Source organism: Hypomesus transpacificus, chromosome 2, assembly GCF_021917145.1.
Source record: "Hypomesus transpacificus isolate Combined female chromosome 2, fHypTra1, whole genome shotgun sequence".
Classification (NCBI taxonomy): domain Eukaryota; kingdom Metazoa; phylum Chordata; class Actinopteri; order Osmeriformes; family Osmeridae; genus Hypomesus; species Hypomesus transpacificus.
Window position 1 is genome coordinate 11,232,428 of NC_061061.1, and position 21,654 is coordinate 11,254,081.

At 45.3% G+C, this 21,654-nt stretch overlaps 2 protein-coding genes across 2 annotated transcripts; both read right to left on the reverse strand.

Moving 5' to 3' along the window:
* Nucleotides 1–2,085: 2,085 nt before the first annotated feature.
* LOC124476313 (doublecortin domain-containing protein 2-like) lies at nucleotides 2,086–6,678 on the reverse strand. Its single transcript, XM_047033390.1, has 8 exons — nucleotides 6,341–6,678; nucleotides 5,792–5,846; nucleotides 4,132–4,208; nucleotides 3,697–3,831; nucleotides 3,443–3,592; nucleotides 3,266–3,320; nucleotides 2,908–3,073; nucleotides 2,086–2,147 (listed from the first exon to the last, which is right to left on the reverse strand). The coding sequence occupies exons 1-8, from the start codon at nucleotides 6,625–6,627 to the stop codon at nucleotides 2,086–2,088; spliced, it is 987 nt and encodes a 328-aa protein (XP_046889346.1). The 5' UTR covers nucleotides 6,628–6,678.
* A 4,651-nt stretch (nucleotides 6,679–11,329) lies between these two features.
* slc6a3 (solute carrier family 6 member 3) lies at nucleotides 11,330–21,321 on the reverse strand. The gene is made up of 14 exons (XM_047042178.1): nucleotides 21,033–21,321; nucleotides 20,184–20,315; nucleotides 18,145–18,364; nucleotides 17,240–17,378; nucleotides 16,798–16,932; nucleotides 15,814–15,917; nucleotides 15,085–15,209; nucleotides 14,397–14,509; nucleotides 14,131–14,259; nucleotides 13,847–13,946; nucleotides 12,675–12,775; nucleotides 12,421–12,588; nucleotides 12,210–12,281; nucleotides 11,330–12,086 (listed from the first exon to the last, which is right to left on the reverse strand). Exons 1-14 carry the CDS (start codon nucleotides 21,319–21,321, stop codon nucleotides 12,063–12,065), a joined length of 1,851 nt encoding a protein of 616 aa, XP_046898134.1. The 3' UTR covers nucleotides 11,330–12,062.
* Between the last annotated feature and the right edge of the window lie 333 nt (nucleotides 21,322–21,654).

The following is a 21,654-nucleotide window of genomic DNA, read 5'->3' on the forward strand; positions in this document are numbered from 1 at the left end:
AATGTTGTAATAAACAATCTCACTCTCTTTCTATAATGCACTGAGACACATATTGCAGTACAATGTCTATGCCTCTACTAAATATATATGATCCTATTTATTCAGCATGAATAACCAAATTGATTTATACGTGTACTTTGCCTTCTACTAAACCCAAATGTTTTCTTCAGTATTTTATTTACATAAACATCTCTTTACTGTACTTTACCTTACAAGCAGAACCAAACAAATGTTATGCATGTTGGGTTTAATGGAACCCACCAGAAAGCTTGTTAGCTTGGTCGGTTCTTCCTTTCTTAAGGTGCTTCTTTGACAGTTAATAACCGAGGTGGGGGCGAGGAGGGGGGGATTTAAATACACATGCTGCCCCCTCCTCAGCGTGGCGTGGTTAATGCATGCGTAAGGGACAAGATAATCAGCCGGCACACTCTTCCTTCCCTATTCCTAACACAGCACGCTCTTTTGTTGATTTGGCTGAGCACCAATTTCGGCCTGGCGAGTGGCAGAGCCAAATAAAATGGTGTTTTGAAGGGGCCGCTGTGGAGTGATTATCCCTGGAAGGCAATTACCCCAAACTCACCCTCCATCCAGCCTCCCACCCTCCCACCCTCCTCCAACATCCACCATCAACCCCCGGAACCCTCCCCCCTCTCACCCTGGGGAAGGTGTCTGTCAAGAAGACTTCAGTGTAAGCTTACAGTGTACAGCCAAGCAGCAAAACAGGTTTAAATAAAGATGATGAGAGAGGGAGAAAGAAACTGTAAGAAAACAGGGAGAAAAGAGAGAGACAGAGAGAGAGAGAGAATTAGAGTGAAAGAAAGAAAGAGAACAAATGAAAGAAAGACTCAAAAAGAGGGAGTACATTTAGAGAGAGAGAACGCGCGAGGAGGGCAGCAGGGGGTTTAAGTTAGAGAGAATACCGAACCTGACTCGGGTTACTAGTCCGGTTACTAAGTTACCAGTGATGAACAAGGCAGAGGGTAACGTTTCAGCTTATCGTCAGTGTCTTCTCCTCTGCCCCGCTCTAAGCTCTGACATCTCCTGAGAGATAGAGTCAGTGTTTCCCCTCCTCTCATTTCCTCCCTGTTGTATAAAGTATAAGGGACACAACGGGATTGTAAGTAGGAGAGCTATGCTTTTCAGCACCCTGGACAGCGACAAGACAACCGCGCCAGCAGGCTCGCCACGTGTGACAAACGATCAGACAAGCAAACGCGCCACGACGAGACAGGATTGAAACAATCCCGGCACAACACACAGAAACACCTCAGGAATGACTCAACACCACACCACATCGTGCACTCAACGCTCGTTTAGATCTACAGTCAAACTGTCCGATGACGTCGTCTCCCAGCCTCAGTTTTTGTGTGTGTGTGTGTGTGTGTGTGTGTGTCTGGAGGAAACAGAGTGGAGAGGCAGTACAGCTGGTCCAGTGAACCCTGTAACCATGCTCTGACGGCTCCCATTGTCCTTCCTGTCCGTCATGCAGCCCGCTACACCCCCCACTGAGTTACAGGTCAACATGTCCCCCAGAGCGCTCACCTGGCCAGAACAAGACGTGACATGATCTAATATAGAGATGACATCTGAGGTTGAATTAGAGGTGGATGGGAGTCCTGTGGTAGATACTTAGTGGGCTTTGTGTGGCAGATGTGAGGATGTTTTTCAGGGAACACGTTATGGCCTTACGAGAGACCTGTCATCCAGGTGCAGTACCAAAAACCTTGAATATACTCACTGTAGGTAAAGCCCTAAGCTATATTGTAGAAATAAAGCAACTAACCTACATTGTTAACCTCTTTTAGATTCAATCCCTGGATGCAACTTCCACCTCGGAGGCCTTTAAACGGGGTATTTCAAAGTTTCCAACCGTGTCCTCACCAAGTTTAGTTAAACAAGTGTAAGACACCCTTGGCCACAGTCCTTAGAGAGCTGCAGTTAGGTGAGCCAAGACCAGATGGGTACGAGACAGAATGACGTAATGTGTCTCAGGCTGTTCGTGTGTTCGTCTGACGGTGATGCTCCAGCTCGTCTCCACTTTCCTGGATCACCAGCCCCCTCCAGTGGCCAGAAGAGAGAAGAGCATTATATAAGCTCCCGAGACATGACATCATCGATGTTAGAGATGAATGAATGAATGTTGGACCCTGCCCACACACACGGTCACATGTTGGACTCGAAGAGTATCACTGAAATGCCCCCTTTTAATACATACACACGCATACCTACACACACACACAGGCACACACAAACAAACACACACAGACTGAGATATACGACACACTAAATAAAGGTTGGCTTTTAGGGGGGAAACGCTTCAATGGTTTCAATGGTCTATTAAGATGAATGAATGCTATGGTTTCCATGGTGTTATCCACAGTACCACAGTACATCTGGCTACTGTCGTATCTCTCAGCAGCTCACATACTGTACTGTCCGTTATGTCTTAGTGCTGATTCCAAGCTCAGAGCTGGACAGATGCAAATCCTAAACCGAGTGGAATCAGGTGGGTGGTATGTCGGCCATCTTGCCACAGCCCATCCCCACCCTTTTGAGATCTGCGGGTCTGACCCGAGAGAAGAAAAGTGGAGACCTAGAGCCAGATTTAAAAGCAGAGCTACGGCTGCTCTAATGAACACCTAAACCCCAGATGACTTCCCTGCACAGTAGGGGAAGCATTCCGTATGCGTTGTCAAGGTGAGAGAGACCATCCTGATCCAGTAAGCTCAGTGGAATACCAGGCCTCCTGGGCTGTCGCTGGAACCGTGCCATATCACTAACACCAAGCCCTTGCTTTGAGCCGGTAGGGGAGAGGCCAGGAGCTGGTTTGGAATCCTTCCACAGTTGCTTTAATGACAACAGAGAGCCTCAGAGGCCTCAGCGGGAGGGGACGCATTCCATTCCTACCGTTGTCCTGGACGCCCAGAGACATGCTCAGTCCGCTCCTCTTCTTACGCAGGGAGATGAGACGTGCCTGGGAGATCTCCCTGACGATGGACGACAGGTGCTCTTTGTTCCCCGGGGGGGAGGTCTTGGAGTCGCCGCCGTCGCTGCACGCAGCCATGGACTTGCTCTGGGGGATGGAGGGATGAATGGACGAGGGAAGAGTTAGTGGATGAATGGATGGATGGATGTGTGGATGGATAGGTGTTTGGAGTGAGTAAGTGTGCGCCCAATTTGGGATTAGAAAACGTAATCTCTAATATGAAAGCGCATACAGCGAGTCTGCGTTATTATGAGGAAGTATCTTAAAGTCAATGCTCACTGTTCCATTCTGCTTCGAAAACCTGTAAATGGGTGGCAGAGAAGCGGCTTTGGACCTGGGGAAACAAAACAACAAGTTCAAGCATTTGAGTTCTTGCAACTGGGATAACAAATAGTTTAGATGCTTGAATCAAATCATTTTGGAATACTTCATTAGGATCGAATCCGAGGTCCTAACCCTAGAATCCTCCTCATTCCTCGTGGCTTAGTGAAGAGCAGGTCGCTGTAAGGCAGCCGTTTAAACCGCTCTCGCCCGACAGCAACATAGAACTGTCCGTTCTCCAGATCCTTACCGTCACTGACTAGAGCACCGTCAAATGTGTAAAGGCTGGAAAACACACAAACACACCACACATTATCATAGGACTGAGCTAAGTTGAGATCTCCAACGATGCTCCAACAGCTCTTTCAGGACGAGAGGTCTCGGGCTACCTTCGTACCCCACCCAGGAGCCTGTATCCCATCTTCTCCGTGATCATCTCCAGGACCCTCTCGTACTGCCCCTGCACCCTCTGGGGAATCAGGAGCCTCACCGCCGGGTTCAGCACGTCGCCGTTTGCCACCACACTGACGAGGCACAGAAAAACGAGCACAGAGAAATGAGCACAGAGAATAAGCACAGAGAAAAGAGCACAGAGAATAAGCACAGAGAAAAGAGCACAGAGAATAAGCACAGAGAAAAGAGCACAGAGAATAAGCACAGAGAAAAGAGCACAGAGAAAAGAGCACAGAGAATAAGCACAGAGAAAAGAGCACAGGGAAAAGAGCACAGAGAAACGAGCTCAGACACTGGCGATGTCACGATAACCCGGCTCACACACTCAGGGCATCATGATAACCTTGCTCGTGATAACTTGGACAACTTACAAAATTGTACATGGTTCTTTGATGGGCTTCAGGAACCTTGCTGACACTATGATTCGACTCTGGGGGACCGGTTTGAGCTGCAATGAAAGATAACACATTGGAGATGGAGTACTAATTCTGGCATTGCAAATAGTAATATACACGTTATCGTACGATTTCCAGAACATGGCCTGATCAATCAGTTGTTTAGTTGCTTTGTAAAGTAAATATATCACATGGTACCATACTATAGCAATGACCTAGTGATTGTTCAGTCAAGAATCATGAATTATGCATCACTGTATGAGTCAAGCCTGTTTGTATGCAAGAAAGAGCAACAGTGATACGTGTTGCTTCAAAAACAACCTTCTTAACTTTCTAATCTCTTGCAGGGACAAAAAAGAAATATCAGAGGAAAGACAAAAACAGGTCCATGCTCGTCTCTCCCCCGGGGAAGATGGGCGGCCCAGTGAAATGTCCAGTGTCCTGGGGCCGGACCTGACGTGTCCCAGGCGCCTATCCTGGGTTCTCCACGGCTAGATCCAATATGAGTTCATTTTCCTGCACGACACTTTGTGCTCCATGGCAACAATGCTGTGTGTTGAAGGATGGAGGACAGGAAGCTAAGCTTCTTTCAGACCCCATTGGACACTAAGAATGCTTCCTTCCCCTTCTCTGTCCCTCCCCGCTGCTGAACGCCAGCATGGTAAGGCAGATCAAGAGGTCACAGGCACAGATCCCCACCTCCCGGGCCCCCTGTACGTGGTTTTGGATGAAAGCACCTGCTAACCGACTTCCCATGGAAAGGCCTAAAAGGCAGGTTTGTTTTAGGAGAACTTACAGAAGGTTCTAGACCAAAGGAGTCTGTGCTGCCATCTCCCTAGCAACACTGGTGTGTGTTGGTGTAGGAAGGGGAGTCTAGGCTGCAGGCCTGATGGGTCACAGCGAGAGCTCTAAGTGCTCCATCTACCACCAGGAGTTCTGCTTGGAGGACCTCTCTAATTGATGCAATCAGGGATCTCAAGAGAGGACAGAGAGGAGTGTGGCTCTCATAAATAGATTGGCTGTTTAATGTTTGCCCAGTACAATTATATGAACACACAACCTACCTCCAATAAACTGCTTTTAGAGGGTAAATAAAACCCTTATGCTGAAGGGAAAAGGGTAGCTAATGTTGAGGAGCTCTTTACTCCACAGAGACTTATACTAGGGTTGGTTGTTAGATAGAATTCAAAAAAAGGATCAAATAAAATCGTTGTTATTCCGTGCCAGGTTCTGAGTCAGACCTGAAAAGGTATAATATTCCATTATGTAACATGAACAGGCTAGGGGCCTTTGGTTTGGGCAGGATTTCATATTCCTCCTCATTTTGAAAAGTAGAAGGATATGTCTCAAAGTCAGTGCCAAGTTGGCGTTGCAGACGTGCTCTTGATTAAAGATGCATTCAACATAGTCGGTTATGATTCTTATGAATCAATAATTCATGGTCACTGAGACGGGAACCGGGTGATTCGGCACCAGTAACAATGAGGTACAGGACTAAACCTTACACCTCGCTTTTCTGATCTTTCTCAAACTACCACACTGTGGAGGCCAGAGGTCTGGCAAGCTCTGCTGAGGTGCTAAAAGAGCTGATGTGACCTGAGGGACTACTGGAGTGTGATGTCACGCCTCGTCTCACCTGTCCCACCACAGTCTGCAGCATGCGTCTCTTTCGGGGGCCGATCTGCTGGTAACTGCACCATAAACAGCAGAGTTATTGCCCTTCTGTCATAAATCAATCACAAAGTTATGCATACCGTACACTTTTCAGTGGTTCATTTTCACTTGAAAAAAATCTAATACATATATATTATTATTTTTTGAAGTGGGTGAGCTTAATTGATATACATTCACCTAAAAGATCTGCAGGTGTCTTTGAGAAAAGTGGGCCGAAAGGCACAATAACACCCTTACAAAGCTCTTTACCTGTAAAGCTGTCTATTATTAGAGCGATAACTGTGACTCAGGGCTGTGAAACTGTCACAGTATTTACAATGACTCAGTAAAAACATACAAGCCCAATTAGTTCATGAGCATATCTTGCAGTAGCAACAATCAGATATCTACAGCTACCACCTGCCTTAGCAACTCATAATTCACATTTTATTCAAATGCAAATGTATATCATTTAATAACCAAAGCTAAATAAGCTAAAGTCAACGTTTTCACTTTAACAAATGTATCTTACTCCAGTTTCTTGAATTTTTCTTTGCCGGCAGCGACATATTGCTCTCCGCTCTGCAGGTGCTCCAACGAGTCCACCCGGTGTCCTGCTTTTGGAGTGTAGATATTCCGAACAGCCCCGAAAGGAGCCTGCACACCGCCAGTGACTTCCCTGAGAAAAGTCTCAAAATTGGACACCCTCTTCTCGTTAACCACCACACGACGTGCTTCGTAATAAGGGTCCCCGTTTCTGTACACAAAAATGTTTTTTACGACAGGTTGTGATAGAAAATTTGGTTTTTCAGAGTTCATGACTGTGCGTAATATAGCCTAGATTATACGGTGATTTTAATACGCCAAATAAATGTATTGAAAATTAAGAAAAAAATTCAGAGTAATGAGCAAAGAAACTGCAGGACGGGACGGTCCTCATTATAAACACGCCATGAAAGGTAATTGTACGTCCGTTCTGTCCGACTGGTCAAAGTTGAATGGGCGTCCCGCACTTATCATAACCCTTATCAAACAAACTGAAGCCTGGTCGCTATAATTCTGGAATAGCAGAGCTCCGACTTGTCAGAAAAAGGCCCACAACATAAATGTATACGTAACAGATAACAGTTAAGAAGATTACTATACTGGGTAACTGTAGGCTATAGCGCTACTTAATGGGTGTACATTATGGTTGCGCGTACACCGCTATGCCCAGGTGACAATAGAGGTCTCGTGCCGTCCGCAGTTTCTCTATAGAGTGTAAGCAGTATCATAGGAGCTCGTGTTGAGATGTTTCTATAGAAACCCCCTGCAATCCTCTAACCAATTTGCCAGTGTCGTTTTCGACATAATCAACAGGTAGATTATAATTTTTACGAAAATTAGGTATCGAACATGAAATTTAAATATATGTGCATCCGAACCTTCATAAAGCTATTTGGAGTATTAAATAATCGTTTAAAATGCACTCAATGGTAAAGCTCAATGTTCTCAAAACTCATATTTGGGTTAATGAGGCACCAAGGGACCAATTGTGAGCCAGAGAGGCATTCTGAAACTAGCTTTGGCCGATTCGAAAAACATGTTTGTTTGGGGGGAGCAGTTGGGTTGCATGACAACAGTGCAGCTGCAGAACATTTATCAGTGTATTATCAAGTGGCTTGCCATTTTGATATCCACTGCAATTAAACATGTGTGTGCCCTTCCCCTTCCTCCCGAAGAACTTGGGCGTGCAGCAGAAGTGAAGTCTGTGGAATCAGACTCATGCTGCCCGAGCAGTCGGTTAGCAATGCACGAGTTTTGAACCAACAAATATGCTTCTATTTGGATAAAGTAGCCTAGTATATTTTATAGTAAGTAGGCCTACTGCTCCAGGTCACTTTTAAAACTTTACATGTAGCAAGTAGGAATGCGGTCCCATAAATGGCCCTATAGCTGTTTTATTTTATTGTAATTTTTATAGATAAAACTGTTTAATAGCAACTGTGGTATCCAAATTGGTCGTACGGTACCATGTCCTATTGTCTTGAATTCCCCACAATCCGCCTACATAGGCAAATCATCTGCAAAACGATAAAGGACTGGGATGTGTATTTCATTAGCAACCACACGATGGCAGCACGCCACTGGATGGAAAATATTTTGGCAAAACGTGGAGACGTGGAGACTGTCTCCACTGGAGACAGCATATCGTTTTGGAGACTACCTAAAAATGCATTCATCATGAAACCATCATAACATGCTAGGGTAGTATCCAGTAGCATTCAAAGTTACAACCAAACTAATGAAGGGTAGGCTAGTTTGTTACATTCTGTCCCAACAAAATAGTTAAGATTACAATTTAAGATATTGCATATGCCTTGATATTTTCAATCACATATCAACAGAATGATAGAAAATTACTCATTTCTGAAAATAGCATGAAATCCCTGCTAATCTTAATAACTTTTTCAGAATTGTATTGAAAAATCTCAAATATACACCTGATTATTCTAAAAGTAAAGGGTGTGGAAGTAGGCCTACATAATAAAAATAATCTGGTGTCAATTTAATTTTTAATCACAATTTTGAAAAAGTTATTAAGATTAGCGTGGATTTCATGCTATTTTCAGAGATTTGCGATTTATTTGATAAAAATAAAAACCTTCATTGAAAATTGAAATGCTGTGGAAGTAGGCCAGACTTTATTAGAATAATCCGGTGTATATCTTAGATTTTTTGACACAATTTTGAAAAAGTTATTAAGATTAGCGTGGAATTTATGCTATTTTCAGAGATTAGCGGTTTATTTAAATTTGGTTGAAACTTAATTCAAAATGTAAAGGTTGTGGAAGTAGGACAGACTTTATTAGAATAATTTGGTGTATATTTGAGATTTTTCATGACAATTCTGAAAATGTTTAAGATTAGCAAGGATTTCATGCTATTTTCAGAGCTTAGCGATTTCTTGTCATTTTGTTTGAATTTCAATTAAAAAAGTAAGGAGTGTGAAAGTAGGCCAGACTTTTTTAGAATATTCTGGTATATATTTGAGATTTTTTGGGAAAAAGTTATTAAGATTTGCGAGGATTCAACTATTTTTATAGATTAGCAATTATAATCATTTAGTTTAAAACTTATATTTTTTTGAAAAAGTAAAGGCTGTGGAATTATACCAGACATTGTTAGAGTACTCTGGTTTCCGTTTGAGGTTTTATATTCCTAAAAATATTATGAAGGTCTTCATTTTTCAAAATTGTATGGGTAGTTTAAGAACGGTCCCTAGCCCGACGCTGCAAATTAGCTTTTCCCGAATGTGAGACGAATGTTGAATGTCGAATATGAAACTAAATTCACTTTGCTAGTCCAGATTAGGACTAGGAATACTGTCTCCATAAGTAACTGACCTCGACAAATGAGAACAAGGTCAATGCATGATCATCTGGTAAAAAAGGAGGTGCCGCTGAACAAGACTCGCCCTGGTTTTCACCTCCTCAGTATGCCTGCTTTCACTTTCCACTGCTGTTTGAAGACATGAAATTACGCGTAATTGCAGTTGTTTATTGGATGTCGTAATGGCTGCCTTTAAACTGTATCCTTGTGTGCCCCTAAAGTGCTCCATAATTGTGCTTCTCTGACAACAACGCTGGCTCTTCAGAGCAGAAATCTCCCTGCATCTGTCAACACAGACACATACAATGATTTCAGGATAAACAATCGCTCGGTTTAATTTCTCGAGGATTCCCCATTTTTTGAAAAATAAAATAAAAAATCTAAGCCACTATCACTCTGCCAGTGTTTTGGTTCATGCAAAAACAACGTTAAACTAATTAACTTTTTCCAAATCAAATAATTAAAATCTGGACATTTACTACACATTCTTACAAGTTAAAATTGTGTTTCTTTACACATCTCTGTATCTTTTTGCTCTGTTGAAAGGATGTATTTTTTCCATCAACCGTCAATATTTCCTAAATGTTCTCAGGTGGTGTTATTGACCTGTTGTTCAGATGCTATATTTCAGATGATTTCTTTCTCCTGTAATGAACAGGGAAGATTCAAGGTCACGCCGGCCATCTTGTAAAAGCCAAACCAATTATGTCTTTACTCTCAGGTTGTGGTGGTCTTTCTGCCCTGATTAGATGGAAAGCCTTGCCATGCTATTTGTGTTGTCTTAGGAAACACAGCTGTTTTGCTTACTAAAGAGGAATACAATATGTAAATGTAATGTGTGGAGTAATGTTATATATTTTTTTCTACATAGTAAAAAAAAACTGCTCTGCCACAGTCTTAGAGACAAACATGTCATCAACAATAACTTATGCTAGCAATTTGCGTTAGCAGAGTTTGATAGCAGTTTTACCTTTGTTACAGCACCTCCCGTTTACTTTAGTTGTTCAAACAATCCTCTCTTGTCATCTTGTTTACCCTCGCTCAATAAATGTATTGTTTATCCTTAGGAGTGACAACACCCAATCAATTAACAAGGAGAAAGGTGTGTTTAATCTACCAGGAGGATGAATGCCCCCAGAGATTAGCAGATGGTTTGCAGACTGTCAAAGCTTGTCCTGCCTGTGCCGTTTTATTGACTGAGATAGAATCAGAACCACGGTTATTGTTGTGTGTGTGGCTTTAAAAAAAACATTAATAAAGGATCCTGCGGGAGCCCATCATGGTTTCTCTGTCTTTGGATCCTTGTCCAGGTGTTTGAGGTCTTTGTTCTGCTTGTTGTCGAGTTCTAATTCCAGGGAGAGCGTGGAGGGCCAAACGAGAGAGAGAGAGAGGGCAGGAGTGAGCAGTGAGGATGAGGTGTGGGGGTGTGGGTATGGGGACATAAGTAGTCTCTCATGTACAAAAAGCCATAAGCAAGAACATTTTTCAAAACCAAACTTTATTTCTTGGACTTTTACAAGTACAAAAAAATCACAAGGCAAAGAAGCACAGCCCAGTGAACAACATGGTGGACCTGTAATTTTTTTGGCGAAGCCTTTCTATTGTTTTCTTTTGTTTTTAAGCTGTTTTCTAAATGATGTAAGTGCTGGGCTGGAGGAAGGTTCCCTATCAGTTCCTCTATACGTGTCTGGCTCCAGGTTTGACATTCTACTGGATCCTTTGATCCAGACCTCCAGTATGTACTTACAGAATTATGGATCACTGCACATTGTAAGACAAGGACTGAATTGGGCTTGCAGTATGAAGTACAAAGTCCATTTCATATGTTAATACAAGATGCAATAGTTTCCATTCTGAAACACAGTTCTGCTTCACGACAGGAAACATAGTTAACTCGTAGAATGTCACACAGTGCAATACAAAGCAAGCCCCTCTAAATAGTACAAGTAATAATTACACACATATACAATATATACTTCATTGATTACATTACAAACACTTCAATCAATTTGAGATAAGCAGCTTTAAAACAGTCTTGAATTACTGAATCACCTTTTCTGTAAACCAGTAAAGCTTTGTGTTTCTTGTGAGAAGTTAAAGCTTTTTACATGTCAAGTCAGAGTGGATAATTATATTTTATTTTTATCACAATGTGAACAACATTCTACAAAGTTAGTGAACATTGCAATTAAGTAATTGCTGAACTTGTTGCTGACTGCACCTTTAAATGAAGGTGATGTTCGTTTTCAAACAATGACATTGGTAAATATGACATAATATAAAACACATAATCAAAAATAAATGAAATGTGTGTGAAGAAATTATAGATCGTAATATAAATAGGAGTAAACTTTGATCTTTGGTCAATTTGATTATACAACTACAGTATTGCACTACTTTGTTTTAGATAGTGATCTGTCTATGAACTGAATATCAACATTAAGGAAGGAAGGAAACAGCAAAGTATGATAGACTATCATCAGCAGGAAGCAAAAATGCAATCACTGTGATCTATTCCCAGGGATCATTAAAAATGACTATAGTTGAGCTTTAAGATGAACAATACATGTTCAGATAATAAAAACAATTGTGAAAGTTTAATGCTCTCATGCAAAATTAATGTCATACACTTAACAATCTTTAAAAACATAAGCTAAAATATTTATGATTCAAATCCATTGCTGGACTTGCTGTTTAGGTTTTGGTTTTGACAACAACATTGTCATCAAGGTCACTGCACAGTCACACGTCCATTGACTAAATTAAAGACCACTACAATTTTTAACGGTTGTGTTAGCACTTGCACTGCCATCATGTCAACAGGTTTTTCCTGTGCCAGGCTTCTTTCTGCGTGAGAACAGTCCTCCATCTCACTGCAGAACTCAAATCACCAGCCAGTGATGCAGCTGCAGCCGTCGGTGAAGTACCGGAGAATAAGAATACTTTTTAGAGCAACACCAAGCTACCGTATAGGCTATCAATGGGTTTGTTTAGAGTGCTAATTCAGATCAAATGAAAACAACGTTTACCGAGAACTGCCGAACTTCACCGTTGTCCACTAGATGGTGCTCCGTCTCAGGAGTGATGGCATACGCAAGCCTCTGGGATATTCAAGAGACATTTCAAAAACACTCATTCCTTTTGATGTTAGTAGTAATGCAGTATATAAGATTGATTCGCTACATTGAATGGAATCGTTATTGCTATTATGTAGGATGTGGATTTTGTGGTGATACTTACATCACAGAACTTCCCAGGTATGGTGCAGAGTTTGTAGATGGCATACAGAGGCACCATTGACATTGAGGATATGGCAAGGCACCAGCCAATCATGTTGGCCCACACAGGGAAGGTGTACGGGCCATAGGTCGGAGGGTTGAATGTGGCGAAACTGACAACCACCATAAACTAAGTAAAAGAGGAAAGACATGGAAGGAAGGAAGTAGTTTTTCTTGCCACTAGAACAAGGTTGTATCTAATTCATGCTTCCTTACCAGGAGGAAGCAGGGACTAACAAACTTCCAGCACAGTCTCCAGTAGAGGCCTGGTCTCTGTCCAATCATCTCTTCGATGTCATCACTGAAGCGGTCCACTCCTGAAATAGACACCATCTTTGAGTTCAAACCTTTTTCCATAAGGCCCATTTGAAAATAGAGAAAGACATCTGCCTCCCCCGTGCAAACACTCCCCCACTTCTCTCTCTCACACACGAAACCTCTCCACATTTCAAAAAACGTAAAATATGTGGCGAGAATCATTTTGCTAACATTCATTGTGGCGTTCCTGCATCGGAACCCAGATTATCGTGAGATGATCCTCAGTCAACCTCCATTTCTTCCTCCTGTTTGTTTCCCCAACAGCCGGAGGACTCGTCTCCAACAGCAGGCAGAGATTCTATACGACTGCCAGCACAAACAGTCCTGGGAGCCCGCTCTGTGGAGGGCAGAGGCCCAGCAGTTCCTGTCAACACTGATAGGGCCACGGAAAAGGCCAGCAAAGCCTGGGGCTTGAGTTGTCTTCCCTGCCCAGGTTAACACCCACTGGGCCAGAGCAGCACACTGACCCCAGAGCCTGAGGACCTGTTAGCATTTATCCCACGATGGAGCTCCCCCCACAGATCAGAGTCCAGCTCGGAGACGAACACAAGGAGTTCAGCCTTTCTAACCCACATCCTCATGGTGCCTCGGGGAGGTTTCTCTACAAGACGCCAGCTGCCCACACGCAACATTTACCGATTTCTTTGAAAATCTATATACACCGCCAAGTGGGAGAATTGATTAAATGCTAAAAGTGTTCCCTAAAATTTCTCGACGGATGTCGGAAAGGAAGGAAGTCCGATAAAAAGAAAATATCTCAAAGGCAAACCAATCGACAGCTGCATCACTCAACAACACACAACCAAGCACAATATCACCAATTTCCACCTTTACATACCAACAATTGGCTTTTAAGGCTCTAAGTGGAAAAGCAATCGAGAGACAAAACCATTTAAGTTTGTTTTCCACCTAATGAAATTTGACACCCCAGAGGCACACTGTGGCCCCCACCCATTCTCTCAGCCCATCACAGGCCTAATTCTCCATCAGCTTTGCTGGCCATGAAAGCAGGGCCTCTCTCCCCTCTCCTTCCAACCCACCAGCCCATCCCTCTATCAACCCCTCCTCACCATAGAACCAGGCAATACCGATGGCCTCAATAAGCACTCCAAAAAGAATCGATGTTCCAGCAGCAAAGTGGTCCAGCAGGGTAAACACATAGATACCTCCCTGGAAGAGAGAAGGGAGGAGAGGGAAAGGGTTTGCATGGGGTGTAGGGGGAGATTGGAGGGGGAGATAGGACATTACCATAAACCTCACTATTATTATGATCAGCCCCTAAGAAAAGTTCAACTAGTACTCAGTCAACGAGTTGGGGAGACCCTGACTTTGACGGCAGTCTCCTTTTACTCACGTTGGTGACACAGAAGAGGGAGATGAGGAAGGTGGACACCACGATGAACAGGGTGAAGAGCTCCCGGTGCTTGTGGAGACACTTGAACTCGTCCACCAGTCCAGTGATTACTGACTCCATCCCTCCCATCTGGAAACAAAGAAAACACAACCTACGGGTGAGCTTCACACACACACACACACACACACACACACACACACACACACACACACACACTCACACACACTCACACACAGCTGCGATTCACTGAGATGTCGTGTACTTACAGCACTGTCTATTCCTAGTGTCAGCAGCATGATGAAGAAAATGACAGCCCAGACCGATGACCCGGGTAAGGTAGCAATGGCTTCTGGGTAAATGATGAACACCAATCCAGGCCCTGAATGTTCACGCAACACAAGACAACCCTGATAAGACAGCTGCGACTACAGGCTATGGAAAACTTCCATAACAACAAATGCATGCACAGTATATACAGTATATCATATAAATACTGTACATTGCAGATGTAAAGGATATACTGACAAATACATAACAGATGCACAGGCAATACTGTATGAATAAAGTTTGGGGCACAGCCCTGGTTTAATATGCTGTAACAATGGCCCTTGTCTATAAATGACCCAACATGTCAAAACACTAACAAGGACCTCCTGGGTTTGCCAGAGACCTCAAACGAATTGATCTGTGGTCAGTTCTTATCGACGTTAAGTCCTTTCAGAATAGACCTTGCACAGTTAAATGTAAACCCACACTGCATGGAAGCACACACTAGAAGAAATAGATGGATTTCAATGTTCATGTCGAGATGAATCAAGTCTGTTATGATGAGCAAACGTTCCCTGGGAGGCATCAAATGAACAGTTTGTGCCATTGTTCATTTGAGACTACCGTCTATAGACCCGTGCAGATCAGACTGTTGTGTAGGTTGACGGTGGTGGACGTTTGGCTTACCATCCTGGGCCACCTTGTCCAGTGCCACGTTATGTTTCTGGGCCATGTAGCCCAGGAAGGAGAAGATGACAAAGCCTGAGAAGAAGCTGGTCAGAGAGTTGATGGAGGTTGTGATGATGGCATCCCTGTGGAGGACAATATGTGGGCATTGCGTTTTGAGGGGTTGAAGAAACAATAAGTGTCTTGAGAATAGGAACATTTTAAATTCATGGTTTGGATCAAGAAGTAGATAATGGCGTTTTAACAGAGTTTCCTTTCAAATGTTTTCTGGTGTAGGGTTAGGCTGAAGAGGAAGCAATATCACTATTGATGTTCTATTCAGATATGTGTCTAATACAGGGGTGGAAAGAACAGTCCAAACTAATAACAGGTATTCAAAAGCTATCAACACTATCTTTCTCTCTGATGTATTTTACTCCCTCTCCCTCTCCCTCTCCCTCTCCCTCTCCCTCTCCCTCTCCCTCTCCCTCTCCCTCTCCCTCTCCCTCTCCCTCTCCCTCTCCCCCCCCCCCCCCTCCCTCCCTCCCTCCCTCCCTCCCTCCCCTCCCTCCCTCCCTCCCTCCCTCCCTCCCTCCCCCCTCCCTCCCTCCCTCTCTCCTCTCTCTCTCTCTCTCTCTCTCTCTCTCTCTCTCTCTCTCTCTCTCTCTCTCTCCCCCTCTCTCTCTCTCTCTCTCTCTCTCTCTCTCTCTCTCTCTCTCTCTCTCTCTCTCTCTCAGTGTGTGAGCTCACCTATAGCAGTTGTTGCTGAATTTGTTATAGCTAGAGAAGGCTATTAGCACACCAAACCCCACGCCCAGGGAGAAACAGATCTGTGTGGCTGCCTCGATCCAGACCTGCGACACAAACAAACGGCCGCGCGACCGCCACAAAAGACACAGGAAAAAAGCTGTTATTAGGGCTAATTGCAGGAAACTCATTCAACAGAAAGATGAAAGACACTTGTGAATACAGGGGTAATTTTGCAAATTGCTGCATGCATGTTTCTAATCTAATTCTCAAATTGCCACTCTCAGACCTTGCGCTCAGAGGACCTGGCCAGCAGATTCGTCTTACTACTTACTTATTTAGGCAAATGGGACATTTTACAGACTGCGGGCAAAAGGATTTCATTGCTAAAATATTGAACACATTACAGTCTACTTTCATAAACTGAAGGGCATTGATATCTTTGAAAGCAACTAATTTAAGCATTCAATAATGTTTTTGCCTGAAGGGATTCTCTCTCTCCAACACATTGAAACAGAATACCCCCTCCACACACATACACACAAAAACACGCACACAAACACGCACACACACACACACACACACACACACACACACACACACACAGACAAAATATGTGAAAAGGGCATTCTGTGTCTCATTACTTAGCAAAAGGCCTTTATTTTGTACCCAGCTTCAATGTGTTCAGTGTATTTGTGTCTAAGCCGTTCAGAATGAAGTGGTGTCTCAGTTGGTTGAGGGAGCCCCCCCCTCCTGGGCCTCGGTGACAGCCCCACACAGCCAGCTCAAGGGTTTCTGTGAAGCTCATCACAACCACTTTATTCCCCGCGTCGTTCACACGGTGTGTTTGCTTGAGAGCGCGTGTGTCCGCGCGTGAGCCTGTGCGCGTTTAAATCGTTCTGTTCTCCCGTGTGTCGTCGTGTGTGCGACCCTTTGCCTCTCTGTCTCTCTCTCTCTTTCCCCCCCCCCCCGACCCGAGAGTCCTACCTTGGCTTCGCAGAGTTTGATGAGGTCAACGCTGAGGTAGGCCTTAATGCCATCCATGGCTCCGGGCAGGGTCACGCCGCGCAGCAGCAGCACAGTCAGCACCAGGTAGGGCATGGTGGCCGTGATCCACACCACCTGGCACATACACACACACACGCAGACATGCACACACACGCACACACGCACACACAGACACATGTACACACAGACGCAGACACACACGTACACATACACACACAGACGAACACACGTGTAGATATGCGCACACACGTACATAAACACATACACACACACATAGACATGCACACACGTACAGAGGGGTGAGAAACAAGATATAGGAGTGAACCATATCGGGGCTGTGATGCACCTCTTCTTCTTCAACATTCGAAACTTGCGGTCTCTCCACAATGTTGATCTGCGTCATTCCCTGTAGTTTTCCTACCTTCCCTGATGTCTTGACACCTTTCCACAGGCTGAAGTAGAGAACTACAATGACCACTGCCAAGCAGGAGGTCAGCTGCCAACGTGGCAGGCCCAGATCATCGATGCCTTCACTGTCCTGCAGGTGGAGCACTCCTCGTCTGAAAACACATCACAGGGATGAGGCAATTTACCCGATCAGTGATCCTCAATGCCAAAAACATATTTGGATTCATAGCTATTGGAACATATCTTGGACAAAGAAGAAATACAGGAATTACTATCTATGGATACCATGGAAAGTGTCATTCTGGATATCCAAGTTACATATCCATTACAATATAGCCGTGTCTGTTCATACTGTACATCATGTCCGGTGCTACACGTATTGTGCTGCATAAATCCTTGTGCCATCTGTATGTGTCAAATACAAATGTTGGTTGAAATAAGTGCTTGTGTCGTCCTACTGCACTGCTTTCTGTCAGAGGCAGTGAAATTGTTCCCAGGTGGAGATGGAAATAGCCAGCCACCCATCTATGTCGAGCCAGGACTGTCAAAACAAATACACCTTCTATAGAGAATACCAGACACCTGTTCATCCTCACAGACAACAGGCTTTCTCCATGCGTAGCGGGGGTGGTTTGGAGACCAGGTGATGTTACCTGACTAACAGCAATCGCTTTTTTTCTTCCAGTTCCTCTAACTCGTGTCTAGATTTCAGCTCGACATGGTTCAGTGAGAACCAGAAGGGAATTGAACCCGGGGCCACCCCCAGGACGTACAGGATAGAACTGACACATGCTGAATGATCCCCAACTGAGGTAGTAATTCGAGGGAGCACGAGTCTAACCTCACCCCCGCCTGGTTTCCCAACCATCCCCCCCGCTACAAACGCGAACACCCGTTCACCGTCGTCGTCCAACTCACTCAAAGTACTCCTCAGCCGGGGTGGACTTCTGGGTGTCGTTGAGGGTGGTGTTGAAGGACCACACGTCGGAGCAGTTGGGGCTGTTCCAGGTGTTGTTGCAGTGGACCCAGGGCAGGTCGCCGGTGAAGGAGGAGAAGAGGTAGAACAGAGCCCAGGCGATGATCACGTTGTAGTAGAAGCCCACGTAGAGGGAGATGAGGATCACGGTGAAGCCCACTCCTGCGGGGGGAGCAAGATACATTCATCGGTCTTCATTTAGCTACAGTTGGGGCAGTGTGCTACGGTGACGTTTGCAGATGTGTCACAGGGAACTGTTCCTTTTGATGTGACGTCTAATGTCTGCGGCACGACAAAGGGCCTTCCTGGATAATACGAATCGCGTGTGGGTAAAGAGCCCTGTCATAAGGGTCATGTGTTTGCTGGTTGTGTAAAAAGCTTGTCTTTCTGGGTGGAATGTTCTTTTAACATGTACGCCGTTACGGCACGCTCCGTGTCAAATGGAAAAGGGGGACAAACTCTTCAGAAGTGCTAAACATTGGAAAGGTTGGCATGCCCATGCTTCACTTATCGAAACCATCTAGCCTTTCTCTGCATTAGAGACCGTGTCCGTCGCCCAAGCGGCTCGCTTTCATGCCTAACCTTTCCTCACAGGCTTGCGGGTCCCCAACACTTTCATTCCTACGCATGTCGCCACTCTTTTGTCATCCTGAAGTGATATTTGCTCAGGCAGAATTTGCCTATTAGCACCACATGCTTGAGCTCCGCAGTCCTTTTCGAAAGCATTGATCCCAAGGAAACAAACAGGCTGATGGCAGTAATTACAGTTCTCCCCCCGTGGAGTGGCAGCTAGCTACAGAGGCAGCCGTGTGATTAAAACGTCCGATTCCTCACCGGGTCTCCTGGAGAGCGCAGCTTCAGTACCATCCAGGACTTCCAGAGGACACATGAGTACAAACAGATGAAGCACTCTCTCTCTCACACACACACACGCGCGCGCGCAGAGGACACACACTGAGCACACTCACTTGCACGCACACAGGACACGGATGGGGTTTCGAAGGGTTTGGGTTTTGTAGTAGGGTCACAGCCTGGCCTTCTGCCCATTCAATGTGCTGCTCTGTCTGTGCATCAACTGGATGGTGATGCATGACAGATTGTGTCACTGAGACTGCACGCTTGATTTCTCTCTTTATGTTTGGTGTACATTCATTTCAGCGTCAGTCCAAATCATCAGTAACAAGGTTATAGTCATTGTGAAGACAGACATACAAAGACAGACAGATACAGACAGACAGACAGACAGACAGACAGACAGACAGACAGACAGACAGACAGACAGACAAAGACAGACAGGCACGCAGACAGGCAGAGTTCAATCCACCCAGGCAAACACCCACTGCCATCTGTAGAAGTGGGCGTTGGTTCACTGTGACAGCAAAGGTCTTCGCCATCCCCAACAACACCCTCCGGCATGTTGGCTGCACCCCGCCACACCCCACCCCGCCCCCCAGACCCATCTCTGCCCACCTCTGTGTCCGTCCGCCCCAGAGGAAACATCTTGTTTATCGATGGGTTGAAAAGGAGAGGAGGAGTGTCAGAAACGGTGTAATCCGCCAGCGGCAGATGGACAGATAGAGAGGGAGAGAGGGACGGACGGAGAAGGGACGCTTTTTAAAAGCCAATTTTCCATGTTCCTTCCGAGTGCAGCCGCCTGACGCTAAATGATGCCTGTCGTTACACAACAGACAGACAGGGCCGGCCTGTCTCCTATGTACAGACGTCTCCACGCACCGTTTATATGCAACACTCAAATTGGATTTTGAACAAAGACAACAGTCATTAATGTCATAGTGTACTTAGTGGTACTTGTCTTAAGAATTTCAGTGCCCAGTCTAACCTTGTGTTGTTCTGTGTACCTGACAAATAAAAGACTTGAACTTGGTATACTCATCTCATTCAATACTGCGTGTGTGTCGTGTGAAGGTGCCCATGTGTTTATGTGTACGTGTGTGTGAAGGTGTGTGTGTCTATCCAATACCTTTGAATATGGGGCAGATCTTCCAGACTCCAGCGGCCCCCTCTCTGTTGTACTGGCCCAAAGCCAGCTCCATGTAAAACAGGGGCATGCCTGCGATCACCATAAAGAACAGGTAGGGCACCAGGAACGCTCCTGGAGATCACATGACAGGAAAAGGAAACCAGCGAGGCGTGAATACAGTTTGATCCTGCTAGTGAGGATGAGTACTGCATTTTGGTTGTTGTTCTTGGGTGCCCTTTAGCACGGCATGCTAGCTCATCTCTCGCGTTACATCAAGTGCATGTTTAGGGTTCAAGGGCAACATTTGGCCTTGTGTGTCAGGTGATCCTACCCTGGGTTTCCGAACCACTTCCCCTGAGCAGGCCGCGCTGAAAGGGGTGTCGCCCTTGGCAACGTGTGTAAATTCAAACAACCAAAGAATCGAATCTCAACCTGTGTTCTTTCATCAGCACCCTCAAACTCAATGAGGTATCTATGTTAAACAGACATAATTGGGCTTCTTGATTGTTGGGGATAATCTACGTTTGAGCAGCTGTGGGGAGCTGTCTTTTGTCCACGGCACACACACACAATTGCACGCGCACACACACACATCCATACACACACTCATACATGCTCAGCAACACTCTCAGTCCACACACACACACCGACACACTCCAACCCCCCACCAATCTGCTCAAACAAATAAGCCTCTAGCTCTCTCCTTCTCATCTTTCGCTCATATCTCTCTCATCCCTCTCCCTCTCTCCCCCTCTCTCCCTCTCTCCCTCTCTCTCTCTCTCTCTCTCTCCCTCTCCTCCCTCTCTCTCTCTCTCTCTCTCTCTCTCTCTCTCTCTCTCTCTCTCTCACCTCCTCCGTTCTTATAGCACAGGTAGGGGAACCTCCACACATTGGCCAGGTCCACCGCAAAGCCGATCACTGACAGCAGGAAGTCTATCTTCTTGCCCCAGGTCTCCCGTTCCTCCTCCGGGGGGTGTGTCTGAGCGGGGTTGACCAGGGTGGAGGAGGTGAACTGCACCCCGTTCTGCTCCTTCACCAGGGTCAGCTCCACATCCTTGGGGCCCATGGTGTTGGTGCCAGGTTGGGCCGGGGCTACGACGGAACACATCTGACCAGCCGGCACTCGGGCTCTGAGCATGGGGGGGGGGGGGCACTGAGGCCTGGAGGTGGTGGTGGCTGGGGGAGAGGGGGCGTGGGGGATGGAGGGGTGACAGCTAGGGGAGAGCGGGTGTAGGGGAGGATTTGATCAAGCTAGGGCCAGGTGGTGTGAGACGCAGCACAACTGCAGTCCTGAAAGAGAGACATGAGATGGGGGTCGGGGAGGCGTTGAGGGAAACAGAGAGAGAAAGAAGAGGGAAAAAAAGAGGAAAAGTCACATTAACTTAGTTTTTTCATGTCCTTCAATTTGATTGTTTGGCTTGTGGAAATCAATTTGTCTTCATAGGAAGGTTCTCTCAATACCACATATAAA

What these genes read in the sequence shown, in the direction of transcription:
- LOC124476313 (XM_047033390.1), bottom strand. Translation starts at nt 6,627, where the DNA reads ATGAACTCTGAAAAACCAAATTTTCTATCACAACCTGTCGTAAAAAAC. An exon ending in TGCAGACTGTGGTGGGACAG is followed by an intron (nt 4,209 to 5,791) that starts GTGAGACGAGGC and finishes CTTTCATTGCAG; the next exon opens with CTCAAACCGGTCCCCCAGAG. An exon ending in TCTGGGCGTCCAGGACAACG is followed by an intron (nt 2,148 to 2,907) that starts GTAGGAATGGAA and finishes GTGTGTGGGCAG; the next exon opens with GGTCCAACATTCATTCATTC.
- slc6a3 (XM_047042178.1), bottom strand. Translation starts at nt 21,321, where the DNA reads ATGCTCAGAGCCCGAGTGCCGGCTGGTCAGATGTGTTCCGTCGTAGCC. An exon ending in GTGTCAAGACATCAGGGAAG is followed by an intron (nt 16,933 to 17,239) that starts GTAGGAAAACTA and finishes TGTATGTGCCAG; the next exon opens with GTGGTGTGGATCACGGCCAC. An exon ending in CCCTCTTCTGTGTCACCAAC is followed by an intron (nt 13,947 to 14,130) that starts GTGAGTAAAAGG and finishes TCTCTCTTCCAG; the next exon opens with GGAGGTATCTATGTGTTTAC.